Source organism: Balaenoptera borealis (assembly GCF_965194805.1).
Source record: "Balaenoptera borealis genome assembly, chromosome: 16".
NCBI classification, from domain to species: Eukaryota; Metazoa; Chordata; class Mammalia; order Artiodactyla; family Balaenopteridae; genus Balaenoptera; species Balaenoptera borealis.
The window spans coordinates 22,039,816-22,065,306 of NC_138872.1; the positions used below are offsets into that span (position 1 = coordinate 22,039,816).

A 25,491-nucleotide genomic window follows, 5' to 3' on the forward strand; every position below is an offset into this window, starting at 1 on the left:
ACGCCTAGCATGGTGCAGACATCGTCTCTAACAGTCTCTAATCCACTCACTCCCATTTGACAGGTGAGGAAAATGAGGCTCAGAAAGGTGACATCATTTGCCCAAGACACACACAGAGCTGGAATTTGAAACTGGGTCTGACCAGCAGGTATGACCAAGACCCAGGGGTCCATCAGCTCCCATCAGAATTTGTTCTGGGGCTTCCCTGGTGGCGCAGTGGTTGAGAATCTGCCTGCTAATGCAGGGGACATGGGTTCGAGCCCTGGTCTGGGAAGATCCCACATGCCGCAGAGCAACTAGGCCCGTGAGCCACAATTACTGAGCCTGCGCGTCTGGAGCCTGTGCTCCGCAACGAGAGGCAGCGATAATGAGAGGCCCGCGCACCGCGATGAAGAGTGGCCCCCACTTGCCGCAACTAGAAAGCCCTCGCACAGAAACGAAGACCCAACACAGCCATAAATAAATAATAAATAAATAAATTAAAAAAAAAAAAAAAAGAATCAGCTGGCCATGATATCCTCTATTTAAAAAAAAAAAAACCACTGTCCACAAATTAGGATTCTACAGGAGAATGAGAAAGGGGCTTCATTGAATGCAACATCTCCTTCCTTTCTGCTTTTAATCGTATTAATTAACCCCAGGCCTGGTTATCAGGGCGTCATCTGCAGGAAACAGCTCGTGGCCCTGGCCTGAGTCACTGAGTTTGGCTTCTGGGAAAGGCAGGGGATGACCTGGAAGATCTCACCTGCCCTTCAGGAGCAGAACCCTAACCTTCTTCCTAACCTTTCAGGCCCGGGTTCAGCACACACACGCTCAGGGCTTGGCCTCAGGTCTGGCTTCGAAACCTGTTTCCTCTAGTCCCTAGCTGTGTGAGCTGGACAGGCCCCTTTACCTCTCTGAACCTCAGTTTCTTTAGCTGAAAAAAGGGGTGAATGAGAGGACAGGGAGAGGGTTATACAAGGCAACATATGCCGCATGCCCAGCACATAGTAGGTGCTCACCAAACAGCACTCCCTTCTCTCACCTTCTAGCTCAAAATTCTACCATCACCAGAAAGATTTTTAAAGATGCTTCTTTGTAGCCTCATCAGATTATACGGTGGATGCAACATCTGTATTTCATTCACACCTGGACCATGAGACCTCTCATCCATCAGTCCCGTACCTCCTCTCCTTCCTCATTTGCTCCCAACAGCCGTCCCCCCGCCAAGCCAGGGGGATTGACACAGGTCCTGGGGGGCTTGTCAACCAAGGTGACCCCAGCTCAGCCCCCACCTCCCTCCATCTCTGAGCTCAGGTTCCCCATCCCAGACCCTCTGGTCCGGGAAGCCTGCAGAGACTGGACCCTAGCCCACCCATAAGTCTTTGCCAGAGCGACAGCAGGATTCCCCTTGGGGACTGGTGGTAGGGGCATCCCCTAGGCAGGGGAACCAAGGCAGAACTGGAGCTAGAGAGAGACAAAGGGGGCAGAGCAGAGAGAGCCAGTGCGGCCCCAAGGGCCCCTTGGTCATCCCTATCTCAGGCCCCATCTCTTGCCAGGACATACTGAGTCACTGCTTGCTCAAAACCTCCAATGATGAATGGATAAGCAAAATGTGGTCCCTCCATACAGTGGAATATTATTCAGTCTTAAAAAAAAGCAAGGAGATTCTGACACACGCTCCAACATGCATGGACCCTGAGGACATTAGGCTAAGTGAAATAATCCGGGCACAAAAGGATAAATACTGTATGATTCCACGACGTTCCTAAAGTAGTCAGACTCACGGAGACAGAAAGCAGAATGTCGGGGCTGGAAGAGGGAGGATGGGGGAGTCATTGTTTAATGGGTACAGAGTTACACTTTGGGATGATGAAACATTCCCAGGTGTGGATAGTGGTGATGGCAGCACAGCAACCTGATTATATTTGATGCCACTGAACTGTACGCTGAAAAACCGTTAAAATAGTGAAATTTACATTATGCATATTTTACCACAATTTTTTAAAAAACAGCTCCCATGGCTTCCCAGCCCTGCAGCGGTGGTTTTCACGCAACAAAAATTTCCCTGGACTGGTGGCTGGAATGCTCCCCACAGCCCCACATTCTACAGCGCCCCTCGCTTCTTTCAAGTCTTTGCTCTAATGTCACCTCCCGTGTCTTCCCTGCCCTCCTCTCCTTACTTCTTACTAACATATTATATCCTCACTGATTTCTCTCATGTACTGTCCATCTTCCACCCAGAGTGTAAGCCCCTCAAAGGCAGGAGATTTTGCTCTGTTTTGCTTACTGCCACATCCTGGCAGCTAGAACAATGCCAGGCACACAGTAGGTGTACAATGAACACTCTGCTGTTATTATGCAAGACATATGCAGCAGCTCTGGTGGAAAGCAGAGAAAGGATCCCATCCTCCCTGCCCTGGGCCACTTGGGAGCTCCAGGAAGTCCCCATGCTTGGGATGCCCCATTGGGAAACTGCCAGCCTTCATGGTCAAAGTCAGGCTCCCAGGGCTGGGCATCCAAAGCCTCCAGCTCTGGCCCTGCCCGGACCCCAACTGCAGCCCCTCCTGCCCCTCTGGGCCATATGCATGTGTCTCCCGGGGGCACAGCCTCTGCATGGTTCCTGGAATCCCAGCTCATAAGTAGCCCTCTGTCTGGAGATGCCCTCCCTTCCCAGGCTAGGGTAGAAGCCCTCCTTGGTGCCCCCAATGGTCTCCAAGTCCTCCCCGCACTGCCCCACTGGAGTGTGTTAGATGGCAGGTATTAATTAGGGTGTCTGTGTCTCCCCCAGCCTGGAAGCTCCCCCAGGGCAGGGCTCCTGCATTGCCCAGGATGGAGCAGGCAGACAGGCAGTGCTGCTGGACATGTGCTGAATGAATGAATGAATGAAGTGAGAAACGAAGGTTAGACAAAAACTCAAAGGACTTAAGTTAGAAACTGTAAGAATAACAATGAAGGTTAGACAAAAACTCAAAGAACTTAAGTTAGAAACTGTAAGAAGAAAACAAAAGATATAGACATCATTCATTCATTCATCCTGTCATTCATTCATGCAACATTTATTGAGCACCTACTATGTGCCAGATTAGTGTTTTGGGGGGACGGCACCCATGAGAGCAGATGTATGGACACAGGCAACCAGGAGGTCCTGAGTCGGGCCCCAGCAGGCTGGCCCTCTCCGCATCCTTCCTCCCTTTGGCCCTCACAACCACCACTGGTGCCCAAGCCCAGCCTGCCCCACTGGGCCCAGCCGAGGGGCTTCTCAGCAAACTGACAGGCAACCTGGAGGCTCCCCGAAATGACCCATAAAGTTGTCATGTGAAATGTGACCAAGAGTGAATAGGGCAATAAAGAAAGGCCGACAATGCCAGGAAGGGCTGTGGCCGCTTCACCGGCAGCTCCCCCGCCCTTGAGGCCCAAGGACCAGCGCCATCAACCCTGTGGAGTCATCTTTCCGACTGGAGGCCCACAAGGAGCCAGAAAGTCGATGTGCCTGCTCCCAATAATCTTCACAGTGACCCTGCAGGGCAGGGGTCACGGTCCCTTTATTATAGGTGGGGAAACCGAGGCTCAGAGAACCTGGGGGCCACTGGGGCCAGTCCCCTGCCCCGGTGTTGAAGGGAACCCCTCTGTGTGGCAGGCAGTGTACACAAGACCCCACTTCATCCTCCCAGAGACTTGATGAGGTGGTGCTATTTATTATCAGCCCCATTTCACAGAGGGAGGTACCCAGGCTCAGTGCCTACAGAGACAAAGTCAGATTTCAATCCCAAGGCTGACTGCAGAATTTCCCAACCCAAACCCAAGTCCTCTCTAAGCTCCCTCTCCCCATTCAGCTCTAACAAGTGTGACTGGGGCTTCCCCGGTGGCCCAGTGGTTAAGAATCCACCTGCCAATGCAGGGACATGGGTTCGAGCCCTGGTCTGGGAAGATCCCACATGCCGCGGAGCAGCTAAGCCCGTGAGCCACAACTACTGAGCCTGCGCTCTAGAGCCCGTGAGCCACAACTGCTGAGCCCACACGCCTAGAGCCCGTGCTCCACAACAAGAGAAGCCAACGCAATGAGAAGCCTTCAACGAAGAGTAGCCCCTGCTCGCCACAACTAGAGAAAGCCCACACACAGCAACGAAGACCCAACGCAGTCAAAAATAAAATAAATAAATTTATTTTAAAAATTAAATTAAATTAAAAAATAAAAAGTGTGACTCTCTGAGGGCCATTTCCAGAAAGGCTGCTCTGTGCCCAGCTCAGCAGGGTGCCGGGGCCAAAAGGGTGTGTGACACAGGGTCAGGAAGGCCTGCAGCCCCCAGAACTCCCAGCTGGGAGGCAGAATAGGGAAAAGGGCTGCTGAGGGAGTGTTTACTAGGAAGCCCCAGCTCACAGGCGAGTCTCACAGAGCTTCTGAAATCAGGGGATGTAAAATGTCCATAAGAGGAAAACCTAAATAAGTGGGATGAAAAAGCCTCCAGGGAATGAGAAGGCTGGCAGGGATGGGTGCAGGGCATCTGCCCTGGGATGGACCCAGGGGAGACACCTGAGGGTTCTCTTTGTTTCCTCCTGGGCAGCCCCCAGCTTCTGGCAGGCGGCCTGCAGCAATAGGGATCGAGGTGTGAGTCAATGAAGGCTGTTTCATCTTGGAGTGGACAGGTTTCCTCTTCTCAAGAAGTGACAGGGAATGCATTTTGTACCAAAGCTTGAGGAACTGCAGTGTGCCTTATTGGGAAAATGGGGGGCTGGGCACGCAGTAGGGGCTCAAGTGCTCCCCGCAGAAGGAATGAAAGAGATCAAATTTCATGGACTCCTACCCTGAGCTAGGCCCTGTGCTGGGCTTCCTAAGATGCTTAGGCCAGGCCCTGACTCCCAAGGGGCCCACACTCTGCAGGAGTGACAAACACACAGAACAGTCTGGACAACAGCTGGGACTGAGCCTGGATCGGCACGTACAGTTGTTCAGGGTGTGCACCATTCACAGAGCCAAGAATCATAGTGCACAGAGATGTGCAGGGCACAACCGCATGCAGAAGCTCTGGATGGAGGTGCACGTGCTAAGAGAGGAAAAGGGCAGGCCCATGTCTGCCTGGAGAGTCAGGCTTCTGGGAAGTGGGGACATGATTGGACTTAAACACTGATGGGGTTTGCACAGCTGGGGGTGCTCAGGACAGGAAAGGGCATACCAGAAATAGAGTTTCCCAAGTCCAACCTTTGGGGGACCACCTTTACCATTTCTGCAGGATCCCGGTACCACCTGCACTATCATTTACTTAATATTTACTTTCGAAAGCATCTTTCCCTTTTTACTAAATAAATTCAGCTTAAAAGGAGACTTTTATTACTGCCATAAATGGAAAATCAGCATCACTTGCCATAAAGAGAGGGTAACAGTAAAAATAAACACGACGAAAACCAAACAGCGTTCGTAAATTCTAGCCAGGGGAGGTTGTCTACTGAAGGCTACGAGCCTCAGTCCCCATTCCTCACATTAACAGGGGAGGTTGGCGAGAGTTAGGCATTAAATTCAGAGCAGCACCGAGCAGAAACTTTCTTCTTGATCAGAAGGGCCTGGGATGCAGGTCCAGCTGACGCCAGTGGGCATCAGTGGGCAACCACCGCCACCACTGTCACCAGCTCTGGCTTCCTTGGCCGCTGGCCCAGTCCCACGATTCACCTTTAGCTGGCACCTCCAAGACCTTGCTCACTCTGGCCCACAGACCTGGAAGCCTTTCCTGCCACTCACCTATACGGGGCAGCATCCTGTCTGATTCGCTGTAAGTTTCCCTGTGCCTTGCGCATGGGGAGGACTAACACCATTTCAAGAATGAGGAGGCCCGAATGCGTGCTAGTAGAATGAATGACCAAAGAAATGAATGGAGGGCTCCCTTCTGGGCTGTGCTGGTCAAACCAGGGAAGTGACTTCCTGAGGCATTGGCTTCCCTCCCCCCAAATGGGGAAAGAGCATTGTTTTTGCATTAAAACAAACATGAATATATTATGGCATAGAATACAGAATTCATGCATTTTGAATGAAATAGGAGACATCAAAGAAATATTGTCCTTGGTTGGGAGCTGTTTACTCTCCTGCATGGGGAGAACCCCTCCTCAAGGGCCTCCATCCGATCCAATCAGAAGCTGCCTTCACCTCTGCAGCCTCAGGCTCCTCAGACCATGCTCTGCACACTGGAGTGTTGATGTGTCAGCAAAAGGGGCAGGGGACCGAGAGGAAAGAGAGGGGCTGGGGGAGGGTGAAGCCCAGGATTTACACATGCAGATGCAAGTTGCGGCTCCACCCTGACTTGCTGTGTGGCTTCGCGTAAGTTGCTGCACTTCTCTGGGCTTCGGTTCCCACATGTGTCACTGCTTAAAGGCTTATTTTGAGGATTAAATGAACTCATGCAGGTGAAGAGGCTGTTTCAGTGTTCGGGACACAAGAGGGCCTCAACGCCCACTCACTGCTGAGTTTTAGGGACACACAAGCACATTCACCCAGGTGGGGCCCCTGCCCAGCCCTGGCTGATGACCTGCCCAATAACAATTAAAATAGCTAACACTTTTGAGCGCTGACTATGTGGTAAGTGCCTGGAGATGCTGTGCCTCAGTTTCCTCATCTCTAAAATGGGGGTAATAATAACCACCACCTCATAAGGCTGTTGTAAGGATTAAATGCGTTAACATTTATAAAGTGACTGCCTGACACCAAGTATGTGCTTATAAAGATGTTTCCTTTTTATTTATTTATTCATTTAGTTGTAATTGAAGTGAAATTCACACAACATAAAATTAACCATTTTAAAGTGTGCAAGTCAGTGGCATTTAGTGCAGTCACAATGTTGTGCGACCACCACCTCTACTTAGTCCCAAAACATTTTCATCTCCCAAAAAGGAAACTCTTTACCCACTAAGCAGTCACTCCCCCTTCCCCCAGCCTCTGGCAACCACCAATCTGCATTCTGTTTCTATAGATTTGCCTATTCTGGATATTTCACATAAATGGAATAACAGAATATGTGGTCTTTGGGGACTGGCTTTTTTCACTTAGCATAATGTTTTCGAGGTTCATCCACACTGTAGCGTATATCAAATTTCACTCTGTTTTGTAGAGGTGTTTCTTTAATAAAATATCTCACTGAATCCCCAACACGACCTGGGAAGTAGCCACTGTCACCCTCGTCTTCTTACAGATGAGGAAACTGAGGCACAGAGAAGGTGGGGACTTGCCCAGGTCCCCTGCCAGGCGGCCCCAACACAGCCAGGTGGGCAGTGCTGGCACCTAAGGCCGGGGGCAGAGTGCCTCCCAAGGCCACCAGCGCATATTGAAGGAGACAGCAGTGGAATTACAAATCTAGGGAGATTTAAGGAGAGTGAAAACATTCTGGCACTTGCAGGATTGTGCAAGTTGAGCAGGTTTCCCCAGTGGAGGAGAAGGCAAATAGGCATCCTGATGTCTGTGCAGGTACCATTTCTTTTCATCCTCACCTGTACATCCTGCAAAGCCGGTGGGGTAAGCCCATTGCACCGATGGCTAGTGAGGCTCCGAGAGGTTGAGTGGGGGCCAGAATTTGAGCCCAACAGTGTCTGATCTCAAAGCCCAGGCGTGTACCCATCCCTAATGCCTGTCACAGGCAGAGAGGGGGCAAATGGAGGAAGCATAGGGAGATTGCATCAGCCATAGTATGAGTGGTTACCCCAGAACCCCAGAAAGGAGCATCCCCAGATCCACTGAGAAGAGGAGAGAAAAGCGAGCAATGTCTGGAGGCACCAAGTGTGGAGCGAGGGAGGCCGGGGCCATGCAGAACAGGGCAGAAGAGGAGAGGCAGAGACAAGGGCATCTGAAGGCCAGGTGCAGAGACCAACCGGAGAGGTGAAACTGAGGCAGCCCCCAGGGACGCTCCAGAGCAGAGCTTCTCGGGGTGCCCAGCAGGCAGGGGCAGAGAGCAGAGTGGCCATGCTGCCCCCTCCTCCACACCCTCCCTGCCAGGGCCTGGCCTGGGTTAAACCTGGTCCCACTTGGGACCTAGTTCCTGCCCCCGTCCCAGCCCCTCCTACTTCTGCCCAACTGTGTTTGAGAAATCCAAGAATGCAGCTGTAAACATGTGGGCGCTGGAGTCAAGCTGACCTGGGTTTGAACCCCAACTACACTTCCTCGAGGTAGGCAAATGTCTGAGCACCAGTTTCCTCATCTGTAAAATGGGTATTGTGGGCACTCAACAGGATCGTACATACCTGTAAATGTCTGGCACATGGTGGGCTCCACGGAGCATTGTCATGGCGGCAATGTTCAGGCTGCTATTCACACTGCCTCTCTCAGGGGGTCTTGGTCCACCTCCTGCCTCCCCAAGGCTCCCACCTCCCTTTTCCTCACCTGGAAGACTAGCCTGACCTGGCCTTTTAAACACAAGGACTATTCTAGAACCAAACAAGTCCTAGCTGAAGGGGTTCTGCCCTACCCCAGGGCCTTTGAACTTACTGTTCCCTCTGCCTGGAAGGGGACTTGATAGAAAGCAGCAGAGCTGGGATGGAGCTTGGGGCACCCAGCACCTAGCTGGAGTTCAGTGACCACTGCTGGGGGTCTCTGGGGGACATAAGGAGACCAGCTGGTGAGTCTCAGGGCCCCTGCCCCCCGAGGCCCCCCCTGCCAGCTGTCAGCCAGCCTGCCCTCCCCCTCCCTCTCCTCTGCCTGCCCGAGACCATTAGTGTGGCTTTGTTTTGAGCGTTATTTCCACTACCATGTGCTCTGGCCGCCGGGCCTCCATTAGAGACCCTTTCCTGGGGCCGATGACAGGCAGCCAACAGCTCCCCAGCGAGCCAGCCGTAATTGCTGCCGCCTTGAAGGTCGGAAATGATTTTTTTAAAACCTCACAAAGCAAAACAGACACCCTGCCGTCTGCTCTCGCCTTCCCCGCCCTCAGCCGGGAACCAAGCCTGAGGTTTCCGAGACAGGGGGGTTCAGTTAAGACCCCCCCAACCCCAGAGACACCCTTAACATGCCAGGCTGGGGGAAAACAAAGTTTGGGCTCTGCTCCCTTGCTTTGAACTAGGTGGGGGGTCCCAGACACCTCTCTAAGCCCCAGTTTCCTCCTGGTCAAGATGGGCATGTTGATGGTTGCCTGGGGTGCCTGCTGGGGTGACCACGATGAGCTTCTGAAAGGAGGTCACGGGCCTCTCTGAGGACGTACATGAAGCAGAGAACCAGGAGGCAGGAAGAGAGCCTGCCAAGGGGAGAAAATCGCTGGGGAAAAGATTCTAAGGAGGGAGGAGCTTGGGTGTTCAAGAAAGGAAGCGAGTGTACTTTCTCTCTCTCTCTCTCACACACACACACACACACACACACACACACACACACACACACACACACACACACACACGGGCTCCCATCTCCTTTCGAGCCCACATTCCCATCATTCCCTGGACACCTGGACCAGCCCCATCATCCTATGAGCCCAGAAACTCAGCCCCCCAGCCCCCGGCAAACAGCCTCTCCTCCTCCGTTAGCCCCTCCAGCCTCCAAGTCCTGTTTGAGCCCCCATTTCAACTCACAGGGCCATCCCCACCCAAACGCCAGCCACACCCTGTGCCTTCCCCACTCAGAAACCCTCCAGGGCTGCCTCTGCCCCGGGGATCAAAACCAAGCTTCCCAGCCTGTTCTCAGTGCCTCCAGCTACAGCCTGCTTTTCTGGATATGCACACATGACTCTCCAAATGAAGCCCCTCCCAGACCCAGGCAGTCAGGCAAGGCTCCCTACTGACCAGCAGAGTCTCCTCTCAGCCCTGATGGTCCCCGGATACAGGCAGAAAAGGAGTCCACCTCCCCCAGGAAGTCGTCCCTGACTGCACCAGGACACAGCAACCACTCTCGCTGGAAACCTCCAGAGACCTTCCTCCAATGGCTCACCTGCCCTGTTTCCTGGGCTCCCACCTCTGGTTGACTGTCCTCCATTATCTCTCCCAATACTCACCCCCTGAAGACACTCACTAAGGACTTGCCAGGAAAGTGAATGAAGCTTCTTCCAGGTCACAAGAGAGCACTGTGTGGGGGAGTGGGGGGAAGGACTCCAGAGCCTGGCTCTGCTGCACACCGGCCCTGTGTCTTAGGGCCAGCCCTGGCTCCTGTCTGGACCTCAGTTACCTCCCCGGTGAAATGAAGGCTGCTTCCCTGGAGGACCACAGGTGGGCTTTGGGGTCCTCAACAAACCCTCTGACGATGGACAAAACCATGTGGCATTTTTCTGAGGAAACAATCCAGTCTTCATCAACATTCCAGCTCTCAAGAGGATCACGATCTCCAAAAAAATTAGGAAGCACTCGTCTAGACAATGTCCAGCGTCCCTTGTAGCTTCCCCACGTGGTCATTCACTCGTTTATTCGCTTCATTCATTCAACCAACATTTCTTGGGTGCTTGCTCGGTGTGGGTGTCATCATCATGCACAGAATCTGTGTACGTGTAATCCTGAGATGTCACCTGAAGAGAGGAGCGTACGTGTGTGTGTGTGTGTGTGTGTGTGTGTGTGTGTGTGTGTCTACAGAGAGACAGAGGGAAAGGGAGGACCAAGGTGGGAGAGATGAGAAGAGGGAGGGAGAGGGATAGAGCAGACACAGGGAAAGGGACAAAGAAAGATGGAGAGAGATTGAACAGAGATAGAGATCGAAAGAGAGAGAGAGAGACAAACCCACGGAGAGAGATCTGGAGGAAGAGGGGCAGGCGAGCATGTGCCACCGATGGGCAATGCCAGCCCCCCTAATTGATGGCTCTGAGCGAGGCCCCCCTCCTGGCTCCGGCTCTAACCTTCCAGATGCTCCCAGAGCCTCCACGCCTCGCATCCTAAGGGCACCAGCTTGGAGGGGACTGGGGAGGCTGGTACTGACGCAAAGGCAGAGGGCACCCACCTGGCCCCTTAGGCCAGTCCGCTAAAGGACCTCCCAGGCCCCTTCCCCCACTGCCACAGCTCCTCCAACTGCACGCGAGCAAATACCCTACCCGAACACTCACTCTAGACTCAGGCTCAGACAAGAACAGCAGCCCCCCAGTAGAAACTCAGGCAGGCGCGCCCACACTCCCACTGCTCCCCACTGACAATGCTGGACTTGGATCCAGGAGCCTAGACTCTCAGCCCCGGGCTCTTTCAGCCAGACCCAGGCCTTCTCGGCATTTTGGCATCACGGACCCTGAGAGAATCTGACGAATCCAGGGCGCCGCTGCGGAACAAAGCACCTGCCCACAAGCCCAGGCGGTTTGGCAGCCGGGAGAGGACAGATGAGCGGGTTAAGAGCCACAAGCTGGGCTCAGGCCTGGCTCTGCCATCCAACATCTGTGTGTCCTCAGGCAAATCGCATCATCCCCCAAGCCTCAGTGTCCTCATCTGTAAAATGGGAGTGCCCTCCTCACAGGGCGGGCGAGGATTAGATGAGAGGAGGTGGGGGAAGTGGCAGGCACGGAGAATATCCCCCATGAGTGCTGGCTGGTGTTTTGGTTCATAGCCCGAAAGGCCACTGAGAGCTAAGCACCATGTGCTGGACGGAATCCCACGCCACCATCGACTCCATCCTCACCTGTTGATTGGAGGACAAAGAATAGCGCTTGGGAGGATACAGATGGAGGTATTCTAGATGCTTACAGCTTAGGAGAACTCGGCACTGTTCAGGTGGGGAAATTGAGAGGGGCAGGAACCTGCCAAGCCACCCAGAAGGTGGAGGCAGTGGGAGGGTGGATAAAAACCCTGGTCCCATTCCCCGCCCCAATTCTGGCACTTTTAACTGGGGGCTGAAATGACAAAGGGGTCACTATCCCCACCCCTCAACATGGGAGCAGCGAAGGCCCCACTCCCACCACGTCCCCTGTGTGGGACCAGGCATCATCGGAGTCCGGAGCTCCGCCCACCTAAGCCCTTGTCCCAGGCCCACCACTAAACTGCTGGGTGACACATCCTAATTAACCGCCCACTGTGTTCTGGCTTCTCTGCCCACTTCACCAGTCTTTGCTCCTTTGGAAAAGAAGGCAGGAATCCCCCCGTGACATCCCCAGCTAATAACTGGTCCAGCTTACATACCTTCTGTGATGGGGAGCTCACCATTGGGTACCTTAACTGCTCCAGGAGTGAGTGCCCTTCTCCAGCCTGAACATCATCCCTGCTTCTTAACTCATCACAATTTATACTTATATGTATCTTATAAGTTTAGTTGTCTGAGCAAGATCCTTGTCTGTCTTCTTCACTGATATGTCCCCAGTGGCTAAAAGAGCTTGGTCCGTGGCAGGTTCTCAACTGATATTTGTTGAAGGAATGAAGGAAGGAAGGAATGATCAAGCTTCCAATAAATGGCAGCAGCCCCTGTTAGGCCAGCAGTTCCCAGTATGAGGAGTACGGAGTATGAGATGGGAAGGGGTGGCCTGCAGGCCAGCAGCCCCCAAGTCCAGTCATCCCCGCACACAGATGGGCCTGGGTACCACCCGTACTAGTATGTCGTTTGTGTTTTTCTATAAACTAACCCACTATGTTTTAATATCCCCGTTAGGCTCATCCTAAGCAATCATATCTGTGAAATCACAGTTTTGATGTGCTGGTTATATTTTTCCAATCCACATTAAAATAAATGCATAACTGTTAAAATGTAAGAGGTTTGTCTGCGTTCTTCCTAAAACCATCTCTCAGGTAGGACCCAATCTTGCTGAGGGCCCGGGGGCTTCTTAAAGAAGGGTTTCAACTGGGTATGGTGGAGCTGAGTCCTCTGCTGGCTTCGAGAAAGGGGAGGGGACACAGCGGTGGGCAGGGGGACCCGGAGGAGCAGCAGCCCCTCCGCCCCCCCATCCCCACTTCCCTTCTCCACAGCAGCAGGTACCAGAGGGATCCCAGGGTGACCAGCTGGGAAAGGAGTGGATTTATTCCCCCAGTGAGACCACTGCCCCTTTTTCTGTTGGAAGAATCTCACTGGGGTCTGGGAGAAGAAGATACATCCTGGGACCCCATTACCCTCAAGGCTGCAGCATCTCATATACACCCCAAGGGACTGGGTCTGAGTTCACCCACTGCAAGGTGAAATCAGCCTTACCCACCCCAGATATCCTTGTTGTGGTCAGTAAGGATGAGGAGGGGTTCCAGTTTTGTGATTTTTCTACTAATAACATGGATTTCTCATGAAATTAAAATTACGTGAATGTTTAAAACAATATTGACTTGGAATGAGCAAAAGTTGAAGAATTCAGACCTTAGACCTCTGCCTTATCCTCCTTGCCACCCATTCAGTCTTTCCCTGCCACCTCCCTAGGCTGGGCATTGTGGAGGGTACCAGGATACAAGGGAATCTGACCCGTACCCCCAGTCATTACAATGGGAGTGGTGAGAGTGGCCGGATGCCGGCCACTGTATAGCCAGCTGGCCCCAAATTCCCTTCGGGGCTGAGAGACTCTTCCCATAACCCCCTCAACAGCTGGTTCAGTCCCTAAAGTCCAAGGTCATGGCCAAGCACCAGGAGGTGGGGTTGCTTCATGCCCCCTTTCCCCTCTTTCTGACACCTACCCCTCACGTGGGTGCCAACATCACTGTTCACACCACGTACTTCCTCTCCTTATGCATATGATTTTCTCAACCTCCAACAGAAGCTGGAAAGTCACTGAGGCAGGGTGCTGGTCTGGGGGTTGCCATGTCTGCTGCTGCACAGCTGGGGCATGGAATGTGGAGGTCACCATGCTCACTCCTTCCACCACAGGAAGTCTCGTGACCTTGGGCCTCTCCCTTGTCCTCTCTGGGATACAACAGCACTGTGAGCGTGGGCCCTGGAGCCACCTTCTGGGCTCCACTTTGGGCTCCAACGCTTGCTAGGTGCGTGACCTTGGGCAAGCCTTTAACCTCACCACGCCTCAGTTTTTCCTCATGAAAACATCGGGCCAGGGAAAGTCCCCTCCCCTTAGGGTTCTTATGATGATCAAATGAGACAATGCCATTTACAGCCCTGGCATGACAATAAACATTTGCTTGCGTATAATTTTCACTCTCTTTGTATCGAGTTGGGTCAGGTGATCCCAAAAGCCAAGCACTAACCTCCCAGGCAATTTGGGCACACGCTCCCTTGCCCGTGGCCTTGGTCTTCCCCTCTGTTAGATGGGTAGAAGGAGATGGTCCCAGAGGTCCTGCTGGCTTGGCCTGAGCCTTAGTGATTCATTCCAAGCGCTCTATCTCCTGCCTCGGTGGCTGGCGGGTGGGAAGGGACCACTCTCCTGGCACCCCCAACCCTGCCCACTTGTTTGTCAACAGGAGACTTTCCCCAACACCCCTGCTGTCAGGGTGGCAGTGAGCCAAATTCCCCGTCCTGCCGCTGCCTGTGGCTCCCCTTGCTTGGGGAAAAGGCTGAGGGAGCCGCTGATAGGCAAAGTGTCAAAAGCAATTGGTGTGAAGGACTTGGGGAAAAGCGCTTGCGAGGGTAAATTCCCTACCGGAGGCCGGGAAACCCTCAGCCCAAGGCGGAGTGTTTACGGGCGTAATTGATAGAATAATCACCAACACCCGAGACAACGGCGAACACATTTTTAACATCATAACCTTCAGAAGACAGCACTCAGTTTTCTCCATCTCCCAGCCACCAAACTAGCCAGCTTACTGATGGGGAGATACCAACAGTTCGGTAAGGAACGCGAGAAAGCCAGAGTCATTTTTCAGTGCACAGGCTGTTTGCCAAATGGCCCGGTGGCCCCCGCCCCCTCCCCCAGCGCCCCGCTGCTCCCTCCTGGCAACAGAGAAAACCTCAGGACAGTGAATCACTCAGTGGACAAAGCGCCAGGCCAAGCCAGGATCTTTGTCTGCAGCAGGGTGTATTAATATTTGAAGGTGCTGGCCTAGGGTTTGTGTGTGTGTGTGTGTGTGTGTGTGTGTGTGTGTGTGTGTGTGTGTGTGTGTGTGTGTGTGTATGCGTGTGTGTGTGTGTGTGTCAGGGCAGGGGCGGGAGGATGGATGTTTGCTGCAGTGTAAGGCTTCCTGGGGCTCCTCTGAGGGTCCACATACCTGTTCCAGCCTGGACTTCTTCCTCCCTTGCAAAACCAGACCAATCCAGCAGCCCCTGGCACCAGACGATTTTCCATCCCTACATGTCTCATCAGGTTTGAGTGAATACTTAAGGCAGTGGCTCCCAGACTACAGGCTGCTTGGTAATCATCTGGGGAGCTTATTAAAATGCAAATTCCAGGGTCCCATCAACAATCATTTTGGCCAATGGATCTGGGGAGGACCCCAGGATCTGCATATTAACAAACTCCCTGCGTGATTGCAATGCAGGAGGTCCACAAAGATCTTCATAAAGATCCTGCCTTCCGGGGACTTCCCTGGCAGTCCAGTGGTTAAGACTCGGAGCCTCCACCACAGGGGGGCACGGGTTTGATCCCTGGTCTGGGGAAAGTAAGACCTCACATGCCGTGCAATGCAGCCAAAAAAAAAAGACAAGATCCTGCCTGCCGTGGACAAGATCTAGAAAGCGTCCTGGAGAAGGAGGCTAATCCAGCTTCCTGCTTCTAACTTGCATGTGGCCTCAGCAAGATCCCATCACCTTTCTGAGCTACTGGTTCCTCCCAGTGGAACCCACTGCCTTACCAGTTCTCTGGGGAAGTGGAAGGCAGTCCCTTGGGCAGAGCTGGGCAGAGGAAGGAGTCCCATCACACGACTGGCCAAGTCTGCCTCAAGGCTGTCCCGGAGGAGGCAGGCCCAAAGCAGAACCCCCAGACACACCTTCAGTGTAAGCACAGCTCCCCAGCTCTCTGTACAGACTCAGTGACCTTGGGCAAGTCACTGGCCCTCTCTAACCTGTTTCCTCATATGTCCAGCACCAGCCTGGCACGAATAATGTCAGCCTTAGTGAGTTAACACTGGCAAGGGGTTTGGTAGCACCTGGCACACAGTAGGCAGTTCATAAATGTCAGCTCCTGTTCCTCCCACCCGCTGTGCTCATGGCAATGAGCTAACCTTGTCTGATGAGGAAAAATCAAAATAGCTGCCATTAATTGAATACCTACTTGGCATAGACACTGACCATCACCACCCCTGCCTCCCACTTCCCTGACATCTCCCTAAGAGGCAGGCACCACTCACTCCCCATTCATTCCTCATGCCTTTAAAAAGCCCTCTGCGAAGCGGGCTGAGTGGAGGTAGCAGGGAGAGGGGAAGCAGACAGATGTCCTTGCGGACCCATCTGACCGCGGGCTTTCCCTGTGACAAGCCCCGGGGCGAGCGGGCGGAAGGCGTTAGCCTGGCAGCTGGGCTGGGCTGGGACCGAGCTGGAGAAGTGAGCAGCCATCAGGCGGCTGGGGTCAACGGAATCCTCCCCGGGAGCCCCCGCTTCCAGCCTCCTACCCCCACCCAAGACGCAGAGACACCTGCCTAACCCAGCCACGTTTCCTGAATCAGCTGAGGACACACGGTGCCCAGGAATAATGAAACGATCAGGCTCCGATCTGCTAAACAGCAATTTCTGGGCTTTTTCAGCGCACATAGCTTTTATCAAATTGGTATTCTCCTCCTGAACGCAAACGGCTATTAGACATGACCCACTTATCCGCCGTGTCTCACTATCATTAATAACAGTTTCTTTTTGTGATTAAGTGAGTGGCTCCAAACCCTTCCTGTGGTTTCGGGCGTTTGGCCTGGCAGAGGGGCAGCACTGGGGGCTCCTCGGCATCTACTACTTGGTGACTTTGAACCTGGCAGTGTTGGGAGATGGCAGTCTGGCCCCTGCAGAGCAGCCTGGCCTCCTCGCTTCCTGAGGGACAGAACGAGCCCTAGAGGGGTGGCTCACTGGTCCAGAACTGCATGGTGGGTCAGTAAGAGAAGCCAGGTCCCCCCGCAGCCAGTGCTGTGTCCTTGACATCCAACCCCTCCTCTGGGCCTTCGCTGGCCCCTCCCCAGGGTTCAGCAGGGACGTTACAGCTAGTGGGGCAGAGCTGTGCCCTAAGCACGCCTGGCACCAGGGGGCAGGCGGAGACTGCCACACAAAGGGCAAACCCTGCTTTCCTATGGGGGGGGTCACCTTGGGGCCTCAGGAATGACAGAGTGGCACCCAGATCCTAGGGGTCTGGTGCTCCAGGGACCGGATGATGGTAAACCTCAGAGCCCCAGTCCTTGTATGTCTCGGGACCGCAAACTCAGGAAAGCCCTTCCTTGGAAAACCCTCCTAGTGTAAGTTCCAACTGTGCCAAGGAACTGAGCGAACTGAGCGGAGCCAGGAGGGGAGCGGAAGGAGGAATTCCCAGTCTCCCTTGAATGGGAGGGAATCTGACAGGGAGATGAATGTCCTGGAAAAAGCAGTGTCTGCCCAACAGACCCTGGGGCCAGTCTCAGCTCAACCACTCACTCACTGTGTGACCTTGGGCGAGTCCCTTTACCTCTCTGAGCCTTGATTTTTCCATCTGTAAACTAAGGATCAAAACAACCCTTCCCCTATTTACCACCACTGCAGCCAGGTCGGTAGAAATTAGATGAGGGATAAGAAGGGTGCGTAAATGGTACACAGAGCGGTTTCTATTTAACATGGTAAGGAAGAAGGGTGCAGGGAGGCATGGTTCCCAAAAGCAGAGACCCTGAGAAGGGCTTTGGAAGCGCCCCCTACTTTCCGAAGCAATTCCACTCATGCGTCATGCCCCAGCAGCCTTCTCTGATTACCTACCACCATGGCCCTCACTCTTTTCCATCAGAATAAATCACCCAGTTCTCTGCCGTTTGTGCAAACCTCTCCCCAGCCCTGGGCATACAGTGCCCAGCATTGGTGCTGCAGCCTCTCCTACCAGATTGGAAGCCTTTGTAGGGAAGAGGTGGACGGACAAAGGGTCTCCATTTTCATCTATGCCCTGGTCCCCATACCAGAAGGAGCCCGGCTCATGGGGGCAGGGGGAGCCCCCAGAGCTGCCAGCTTCAGACAATACAACTCTACTGCCAACTTGGGCTCCTCTGGGGCTAGAAGGAGCTTCTGACACTCAGGCAACCAGTGCTGGGAATGTTCTCTTGCTCCCCGGCTCTCACAGTGGCTGAGTTGAGATTTCCCACCTTTCAGTCCTCCAGGGTCAAAGATGAGGATGGGTGGGTACCCTATAGAAGGATGGCAGGGGCTTCCTGTCCCCCACCACCCCGCCTCCCCAGAGGCAGACAAAAGCTCCTGGCTTCCCTCTTCCCCTTCCATGCCTCTGGCTGGAAGCGACAATGCCAACTATTCCAATGTCTTCGAGGGGCTCCCACCAAGCTTTCGTCCCCAAGATGCCACCCACCTGACAGGGGTGGCTGCAGCCCAGGCTACCAGTTCTCAAGACGTGGGGTCTTCTGCCCCCCAGGACCTTTCCCAGTGGGGGAGGTGTGGAGAGGGAGGGGACAAGGACAGCTGTGGGGTTAAACCCACAAAGGGGAAAGGCAGATGGGCGGAGAGGGGTGGGTGAGCAAAGTGTGTTCACAAAGTGTTTGTATATGCCAGTGTGTCTGCAGGCAGGCGGGCAGGCAAGAGTTGTGCGCCTGGGTGCCAGCTGGCAGGGTGTGAGTCCTCCAGCCCTAGTGCCTGCTGTGTGTGTAGTGAGCACATGAGTGAGAAGGGGGATCTGAGACGGTGTCTGGAGATGTGTGAGGGTAGGAGTTGTGAGTGTGAGAAAGCAGTGAGTGTGGCTGTGTGTCCGTGGCTGTGAATATCTGTGTGGTCGTGGAGGTGTGTGTATCGCAGCGAGTCGGGGGGGTGGGTGGGAGGAGAGAGCCCTCCGCGAGAGGGGCATAGGGGGTGCCCTCGGGGTGCCCCCTCCTCCGCAGGGGTGGCCAGGGAGCCAGGGTCGGTCCATAGACCCGGCAGGGGGCGCCCCGGGACTCCCGCCACCGCCAGCACGGGTTCGAGCCCGGGGACGGCCAAGTTGGAGCCATGCGGCCCAGGGTGGGGTTTGGCGTGGAAGTCCGCGGGGGCGGCGACCCAACTCACCGTGGCCGGAGATGTGGTTGTCCCAGGGCGCGTGGCCGGCGGGCCGCGAGGCGCCGCCGAGTTGCAGGAAAAGTGCCAGGTAGTGGAGGGCGCCCAGCGCCACGCCGAGGGGGGCCCCCATGGTGCGCGCTCGGGCCGGGGGCGCCGCCGCCTCACATCGGGGCTCAGGAGACCGCAGACACCACGCCCGCCGTCCCCTGCCCGGTGCGGCCTGGTTGCCCCGCTGCGGCTGCTGCCCCTCGCCCGCTGAACCCGGTCTGGCCCCGGCTCCAGTCCTCGCCCGGCTCCGGCCCAGCCCCGGCTGCGGGTAGCGAGCGCACGCCCTGCCGGCCGCCTCCGACTGCGGGACTCTTCCCTTCCGCGGAAGGCCACTCCGCTCGGTGCCGCTGCCGCCGCACCCCCTCCCTCCCACTCCCTCCCGCCCGCCCAGAGGAGGCGGCGGCGGAGGGATCTGTCGCTTGATTTATCATCAAAGTTTTGCCCAGGCTGGGATTTTTAAAGCGGTACCCACAACTTCCCCCGCTGGAGAGAGAAGGCGGGGGCGAGATGGGGTGGAGGAAGCCACCCCAGGGACCCGGTTCCTGCAAAGCATAACACTGTTGGCTTCAGAAACAGAAATGCTTTCCATCGGGAAAAGGAGAAAAACCAGTCGACCAGCCGCCAGACCCAGCGCTCTCAGGAGGGACTCCTCAACTTTGCTAGCAGGGCGGTGCCGGGGTCAGGGAGGCACGTGGGGGTGGAGTGGAGGTGAGGTTGAGGTAGGATGGGAACCTGGGCTGAGGCACAGGAGACCTGGTTAGACCTGGTTAGACCTGCCTGCCTCAGCCTTTGGCTCCCAGTGTGATCGTGTCCGGGTGTCTACCCCTGTCTGAGCTTCAGGGTCTTCAACTGAGAAGTAGGAATAATAGCTGCCTTCAGGGATCCTGGTGAGGATTTACAAAATCGTGTGTGTAAAGCGCTAAGCATAATGCCGCCCTCGTGGTAGGAGCTCAATAGTTATTACTGTTGTTGCTCCCCTCTCTGGGACTCAGTTTTCGTGTCTGTAATAGTGGGCGTAAAGCAGACTAGTTGCTGGGTCTCCTTCTAGGTTAGAGATGCTGGGCCCTGCACAGTGGATTGGATCGCCCCCTTCTGGACTGTAGGGCTCCCTTACTCGGACAGATGGGCATAGTGGAATGTTGGGCGGGTGGTGAGGGGGAAGGAGGTGGTGGTGAATGAAGCCATTTTCATTCCCAAGAGCAGGAATCCAACGAGATCCTCCGATTCCTTCTCCGACTGCTTAACTGGGGCTGCTGGGACAGACCTCCAGTACAGACACAAGGCGGACCTACTGTGGCCCCATTTAAAAGAAAATTAAGCACATTAAATCAGAGAAGTAGCTTCTCTGAGGCCCCACAGCGAGTCCGGGGCTAAGTCCCTGATTCCCGGGCAGGGTCCCTCCTGCTCTCGTCCCTTGTGCTTTGCCAGGCATCATTCCCGACGGCCCTGTCCGCCGCTGCTTCAGCACCACGGAGGGGGACAGCGTTAACACCGGCACCCTTTTTTTTTTTTTTTTTTTTAATAAATTTATTTGTTTTTGGCTGTGTTGGGTCTTCGTTGCTGCACACAGGCTTTCTCGAGTTGTGGCGAGCGGGGGCTACTCTTTGTTGCAGTGCGCGGGTTTCTCATTGCGGTGGCTTCTCTCGTTGTGGAGCACGGGCTCTAGGCGCGCGGGCTTCAGTAGTTGCGGCCCACGGGCTCAGTAGTTGTGGCTTACGGGCTCTAGAGCACAGGCTCAGTAGTTGTGGTGCACCGGCTTAGTTGCTCCGCGGCATGTGGGATCTTCCTGGACCAGGTATCGAACCCGTGTCCCCTGCATTGGCAGGCGGATTCTCAACCACTGCGCCACAAGGGAAGCCCCACGGACACCCATCTTTTCAACCTCACCGACCGCACCTCCGCGGGCTCTTAGATGGGCAGGTTCAGCACCAAGGACAGGCCTTCTGATTTCCTCCCTCGCCCCTGCCGAATGGGAGTCAGCGCCTGAGACGGCCCACATCCGTCTCCAGGGCACACACAGGTGGATCCAGCATTGTGGACAGCACCCCAACTTTGAGAATGAAATTAGAGCCCGAAGGACAGCTTCTCCCTCCGCCCCTCCACCCCCATCTTTACTCTGTGCCTCACACCCCTTTACAATAGTATGGCAGGCAGCACACCAGTTGGGGCCTGTGGTCACCAGCAACAATACAGTTTATTTAAAACTATGCTCAGCACCCTGAAGTGTCGCGCACTTACAAATAATGTTTCTGCACAACTGACAGCCTTCACAGGACCGGTGGCGCGGCGCTGCCTTCAGCACCGCGGAAGGACAAAACCCCGTCCTAGCTAATTCCCGCCCATATTATCTGGAGGAAGTGGCCTTTTATTTATTTATTTATCTATTTTTTGCCTGATTAACTTACTTCTCACTTCCTTCCCACTCAAAGGTGGTATTTAGGCTATCCTGGGTTGACCAGCTGTATTGGGCCCTACGAAAGTATTTCCTCATTTATTAATTCGCTTGACTCTCACTCCCAGTGAAATGGGCTTCATTGCCCCCACTATAAAGATGGAGAAACTGAGACTCTTCAAGAACACATAGCAGGGACTTCCCTGGTGGTCCACTGGTAAAGAATCTGCCTTACAATGCAGGGGACGTGGGTTTGATCCCTGGTCAGGGAACTAAGATCCCACATGCAGCAGGGCAACTAAGGCCGCCTGCCACAACTACTGAGCTCGCCTGCCTCAACTAGAGCCCACGCTGCAAACTACAGAGCCCACGCACTCTGGAACCCACGTGCCACAGCTACAGAGTGCACACGCCCTGGAGCCTGCGCGCCACAACTAGAGAGAGAAAACCTGCATGCCACAACAAGAGAGAAGCCTGCACGCCACAACCAAAGATCCCGCATGCCTCAACGAAGGTCCCGTGTGCTGCAACTAAGACCCGACACAGCCAAAAATTTAAAAAATAAATAATAAATAAATAAATAAATAAATCTTAAAAAAAAAAATTGATCACATAATAGCACCAAGACTGAAACCCAGGATTCTTTCAGTCCCAGGCTGAAGCCTCTCCAGGAGAATGTAATGGCAGAAATGGGGCCCAAACCCAGGGCTTTCTCCTCTTAAACCTCAGATTGGAGGGAAGGGGGCAGAGGCAAGGGCACAGGGAGAGATCGGAGACTAGAAGAGGCAGGAGAAAACAAGAGACTCTGCTTGTGGGCTGCAGAGGAACGAGGTCAGGGTGGAACAGCAGCTCTGCCACTAACCCACTGACTGACCTTCAGGAATCCTTTTTTCTCATAGTCTGGGACAGGGTTAAACCCTGTAACCTCTGAGGTTCCTTCAAGGACAGACCTCCAGGAATTTAATGAGTTTGAAAAGGCTCATGCTGTAATGGCTCTGCTCAAAACCCTCCAATGGCCTTGTTTATTATAGAAATCGTGACGTCTCTGGTTTGCATTCAAGGTCCCAGCCTCACCACCTGCACATGCCAGACATCATTCGCCCCATGTTCTCTCCCTGAACATGCCCTAGCTTCATCACGTCCTTACCCTTCCCAGTGCTTCCCCCTCCACATGCATGCCTTCCCCTCTGTCTAGCTGGGTCTTCCATTGGCCAACGTCCAGTCTGCATCCCCCACAGGAAGAAATGCCTGCTGCCTTCTCCCAATCTCTGAGCCTCTGTTGGCCCATTACTGTCTACCCAGCGCTGTGCTAAGAACTTTACTTATCCCACTTAATCCTCAGCACTACCAAGCCGTATAGGGTAGAATAGTGTGGTTATAAATATGGGCTCTCATTTTGAATCCTGCCAACTGCTAGCTGTGTGACCTTAGATAAGTTACTTAACCTTTCTGTGCCTGAGCTTCCTTATCTGTAAACTAAAGATAATAATACCTCCATCACAAGATTATTGTGAGGATTAAATGACTTGCTACATAGAAATCACTTAGAACATTGCCTGGCACATAGTAAATAGTAATACAGAGTAAATACATAGCCATATACATGTTGGCTATTATTATTACTGTTATTATTATTATTTACAGATAAGTAAACAGATGCTCAGAGAGGTTAAGTATCTTCCCCACTGTCTCACAAGACAGTGGTAGAGCCGTGATATGTTTGACTCCAGGGCCGATGCTCTTGGCATAATACCTAAGCACATCTAGTTCAACCCACCCAGCTTAGGAAACTAAGACCCAGAGAGGATGAGTGAATTCCTCAGTCACAGAGCCAACCATGACAGAACTAGATCCAGGACCTCTGTCTCCCAGCTCAGGGCTCTCCCAAAATACCATACTGTCCCATTTGTATTTCTTACAGCACCTAAAATGTACTTTACAGTTTATGAATCACATTTACATCCATGCTCTCATATAATTCATGCAACAACCCCTGAGGCTGCTATTATTATTATTATTTTTTAAATTTATTTTATTTCTGGCTGCATTGGGTCTTCGTTGCTGTGGGCGTGTTTTCTCTAGTTGCGGCGAGCGGGGGCTACTCTTCGTTGTGGTGCATGGGCCTCTCATTACGGTGGCTTCTCTTGTTGTGGAGCACAGGCTCTAGGTGCTTTGCGGGCTCAGTAGTTGTGGCTCTTGGGCTCTAGAGCACAGGCTCAGTAGTTGTGGTGCACGGGCTTAGTTGCTCCACGGCACGTGGAATCTTCCCGGACCGGGGCTCGAACCTGTGTCCCCTGCATTGACAGGCAGATTCTTAACCACTGAGCCACCAGGGAAGCCCAAGGCTGCTATTATTAGCTTCCTTCTTTTACACATAAGGAAACTGAAGCTCAGAGAGATGAACTAACCTGTTCAACATGGCACAGGGAAGCAGGGCAAAAGCTGGATGTGAAAGGACGAATCCTCAGCCCATATTTCTCCTCTGTGTAATTCTGCCTCTCTTCTGCTTTGCGATCGAAGTGCAAATAGCAGACACTGTGGAAACTAAGAGCTTAGTGGAGGCACAAGGTAAACGAAAACTATTCCAGGAAATAGTCTCTAGGAATTCACCAGGGCGGGTGGCTGTTGTCACTCATTTCACTCTGGGAATCCTCTAGGAGACAGTGAGCTTCCCATCCCTGGAGGCAATTAAACAAGCATCTAGTGGTCACGTGGATGCCGAGAGGCAAATATCACTGTTATTTCCATGATCCAAATGAGGCTCAGAAGGTGAACATCATGTTAAGGATTTCAGTCAGGAAAGACGATCTTTTAAAAGTTCCCCTCAAGCAGGGGATCTTGCACTGTCCCCTGACTCTGACCCAAGCTCCCTGGAGAGTCCCCAGCCTCCCCTTAACTCAGGGAGGCTAGCCTCCCTTTCCTCCTTGAGAGGTGTCACTTGAGCACCATGGCTCTGTGGTAACAGCCATAAGATTTGTCCTTTTAATCCAGAATCAATAACAAATTTCATTTAAAAATAAATTAAACCAGGCGTTGGAAATCATTCACCACGTGGGCCAGGGCGCTGTATAGCGCCGTCTAAATGGCTTCCCTCTGCTCATCTATCAATGCCAAGAGGGGGGAAATACCTAAGCTGCCTGATTCATGGAGAAACTACCTGAATGTATCATCTCCTAACAATGAGCAATTGAGCCCCGAGTTGCCCCTTTTAACACACCAATAACATGTGGAGCGTGGCTTCATGAGAGCTTATCGGAGACCCCACGGTCGCTGGCTTGGAAGGAGCCCATTTATAAGGGGGAACAATGGCTTCAGTATGTAGCCGCCTAATTTCCAGAATGCATTACTGAGCTCAGAGGAGCAATGGAATTCTATTAAACTCTTATCTGCCATGGGAGGGTATGAAACCTGCTGGGAAATCCAGACTTAGCAGAGACATGCCCAGAAAGGACTAGGGCTGACCCTGGGAGGTGGGTGAGCAAACCCAGAGGGGAAGAGGGGGCAGGCGGGGCCCTGGATGGGTAAAAATATGTGCGTTAATAGAGCTCTGGTTTCCAGCGATTATGTTTACATCAGCGAATAAAACTTGGCAATAAAACATCGGAGCTGTGTCTCAGACAGCATTTCCTTTTACAGCCTGGTGTATTTCACTCATTATAACAGGAGGCAAGGAGCTTGAGGTGTCCCCATTTCTCCCCCTTTAATTAAATTTCCTAAACTACTGCCCAAAATTTGGATAAAGCAAAAGACTTACAGCTCTCCTAATCTCCATCACGGCTCCCATCTCATCATTGTGGTGGCCCTGACTGTACCAGGATCCAATATTATTAAAGTGAAATACTGTGGGCATTGCCTGCCTGGGCTCTGGTTTGTAAAAGGAGATGCAGCCTCAGGAGAAAAATTGGCCCAGGCTCAGAAAAGAGGCCTGGGTTCTGGGACTGGCTTTGCCATCATCTTGCTGTGTGACCTTGGGCAAGTTACTTCCCCTCTTTGAGCTCGATGAGTTCCCTTTTTCTCCAAACATTCATCTGGAGGCTTTTAGAATTGATTGGGGTCTGGGGTACCCCTTTGAATGCACACTGGGATGACTTAGGGAGCTTTAAAAAAATAATAATGTTCAGACCACACCCCAGAGATTTGACCCAACTTCTTTGGGTGAGGCTAGGCCTGG

The 25,491-nt window shown here is 53.3% G+C and overlaps 1 protein-coding gene across 1 annotated transcript in view; it reads right to left on the reverse strand.

Annotated features, from left to right (window-relative positions):
* Nucleotides 1-19,278, reverse strand: part of VSTM2L (V-set and transmembrane domain containing 2 like) — a 36,801-nt gene extending 17,523 nt beyond the window's left edge. Inside the window, exon 1 of the mRNA XM_082359862.1 lies at nucleotides 18,890-19,278. Within this exon, the coding sequence (XP_082215988.1) occupies nucleotides 18,890-19,010 (121 nt within the window). The 5' untranslated portion in view covers nucleotides 19,011-19,278. The remainder of the gene's footprint in view (nucleotides 1-18,889) is intronic.
* Nucleotides 19,279-25,491: the final 6,213 nt, after the last annotated feature.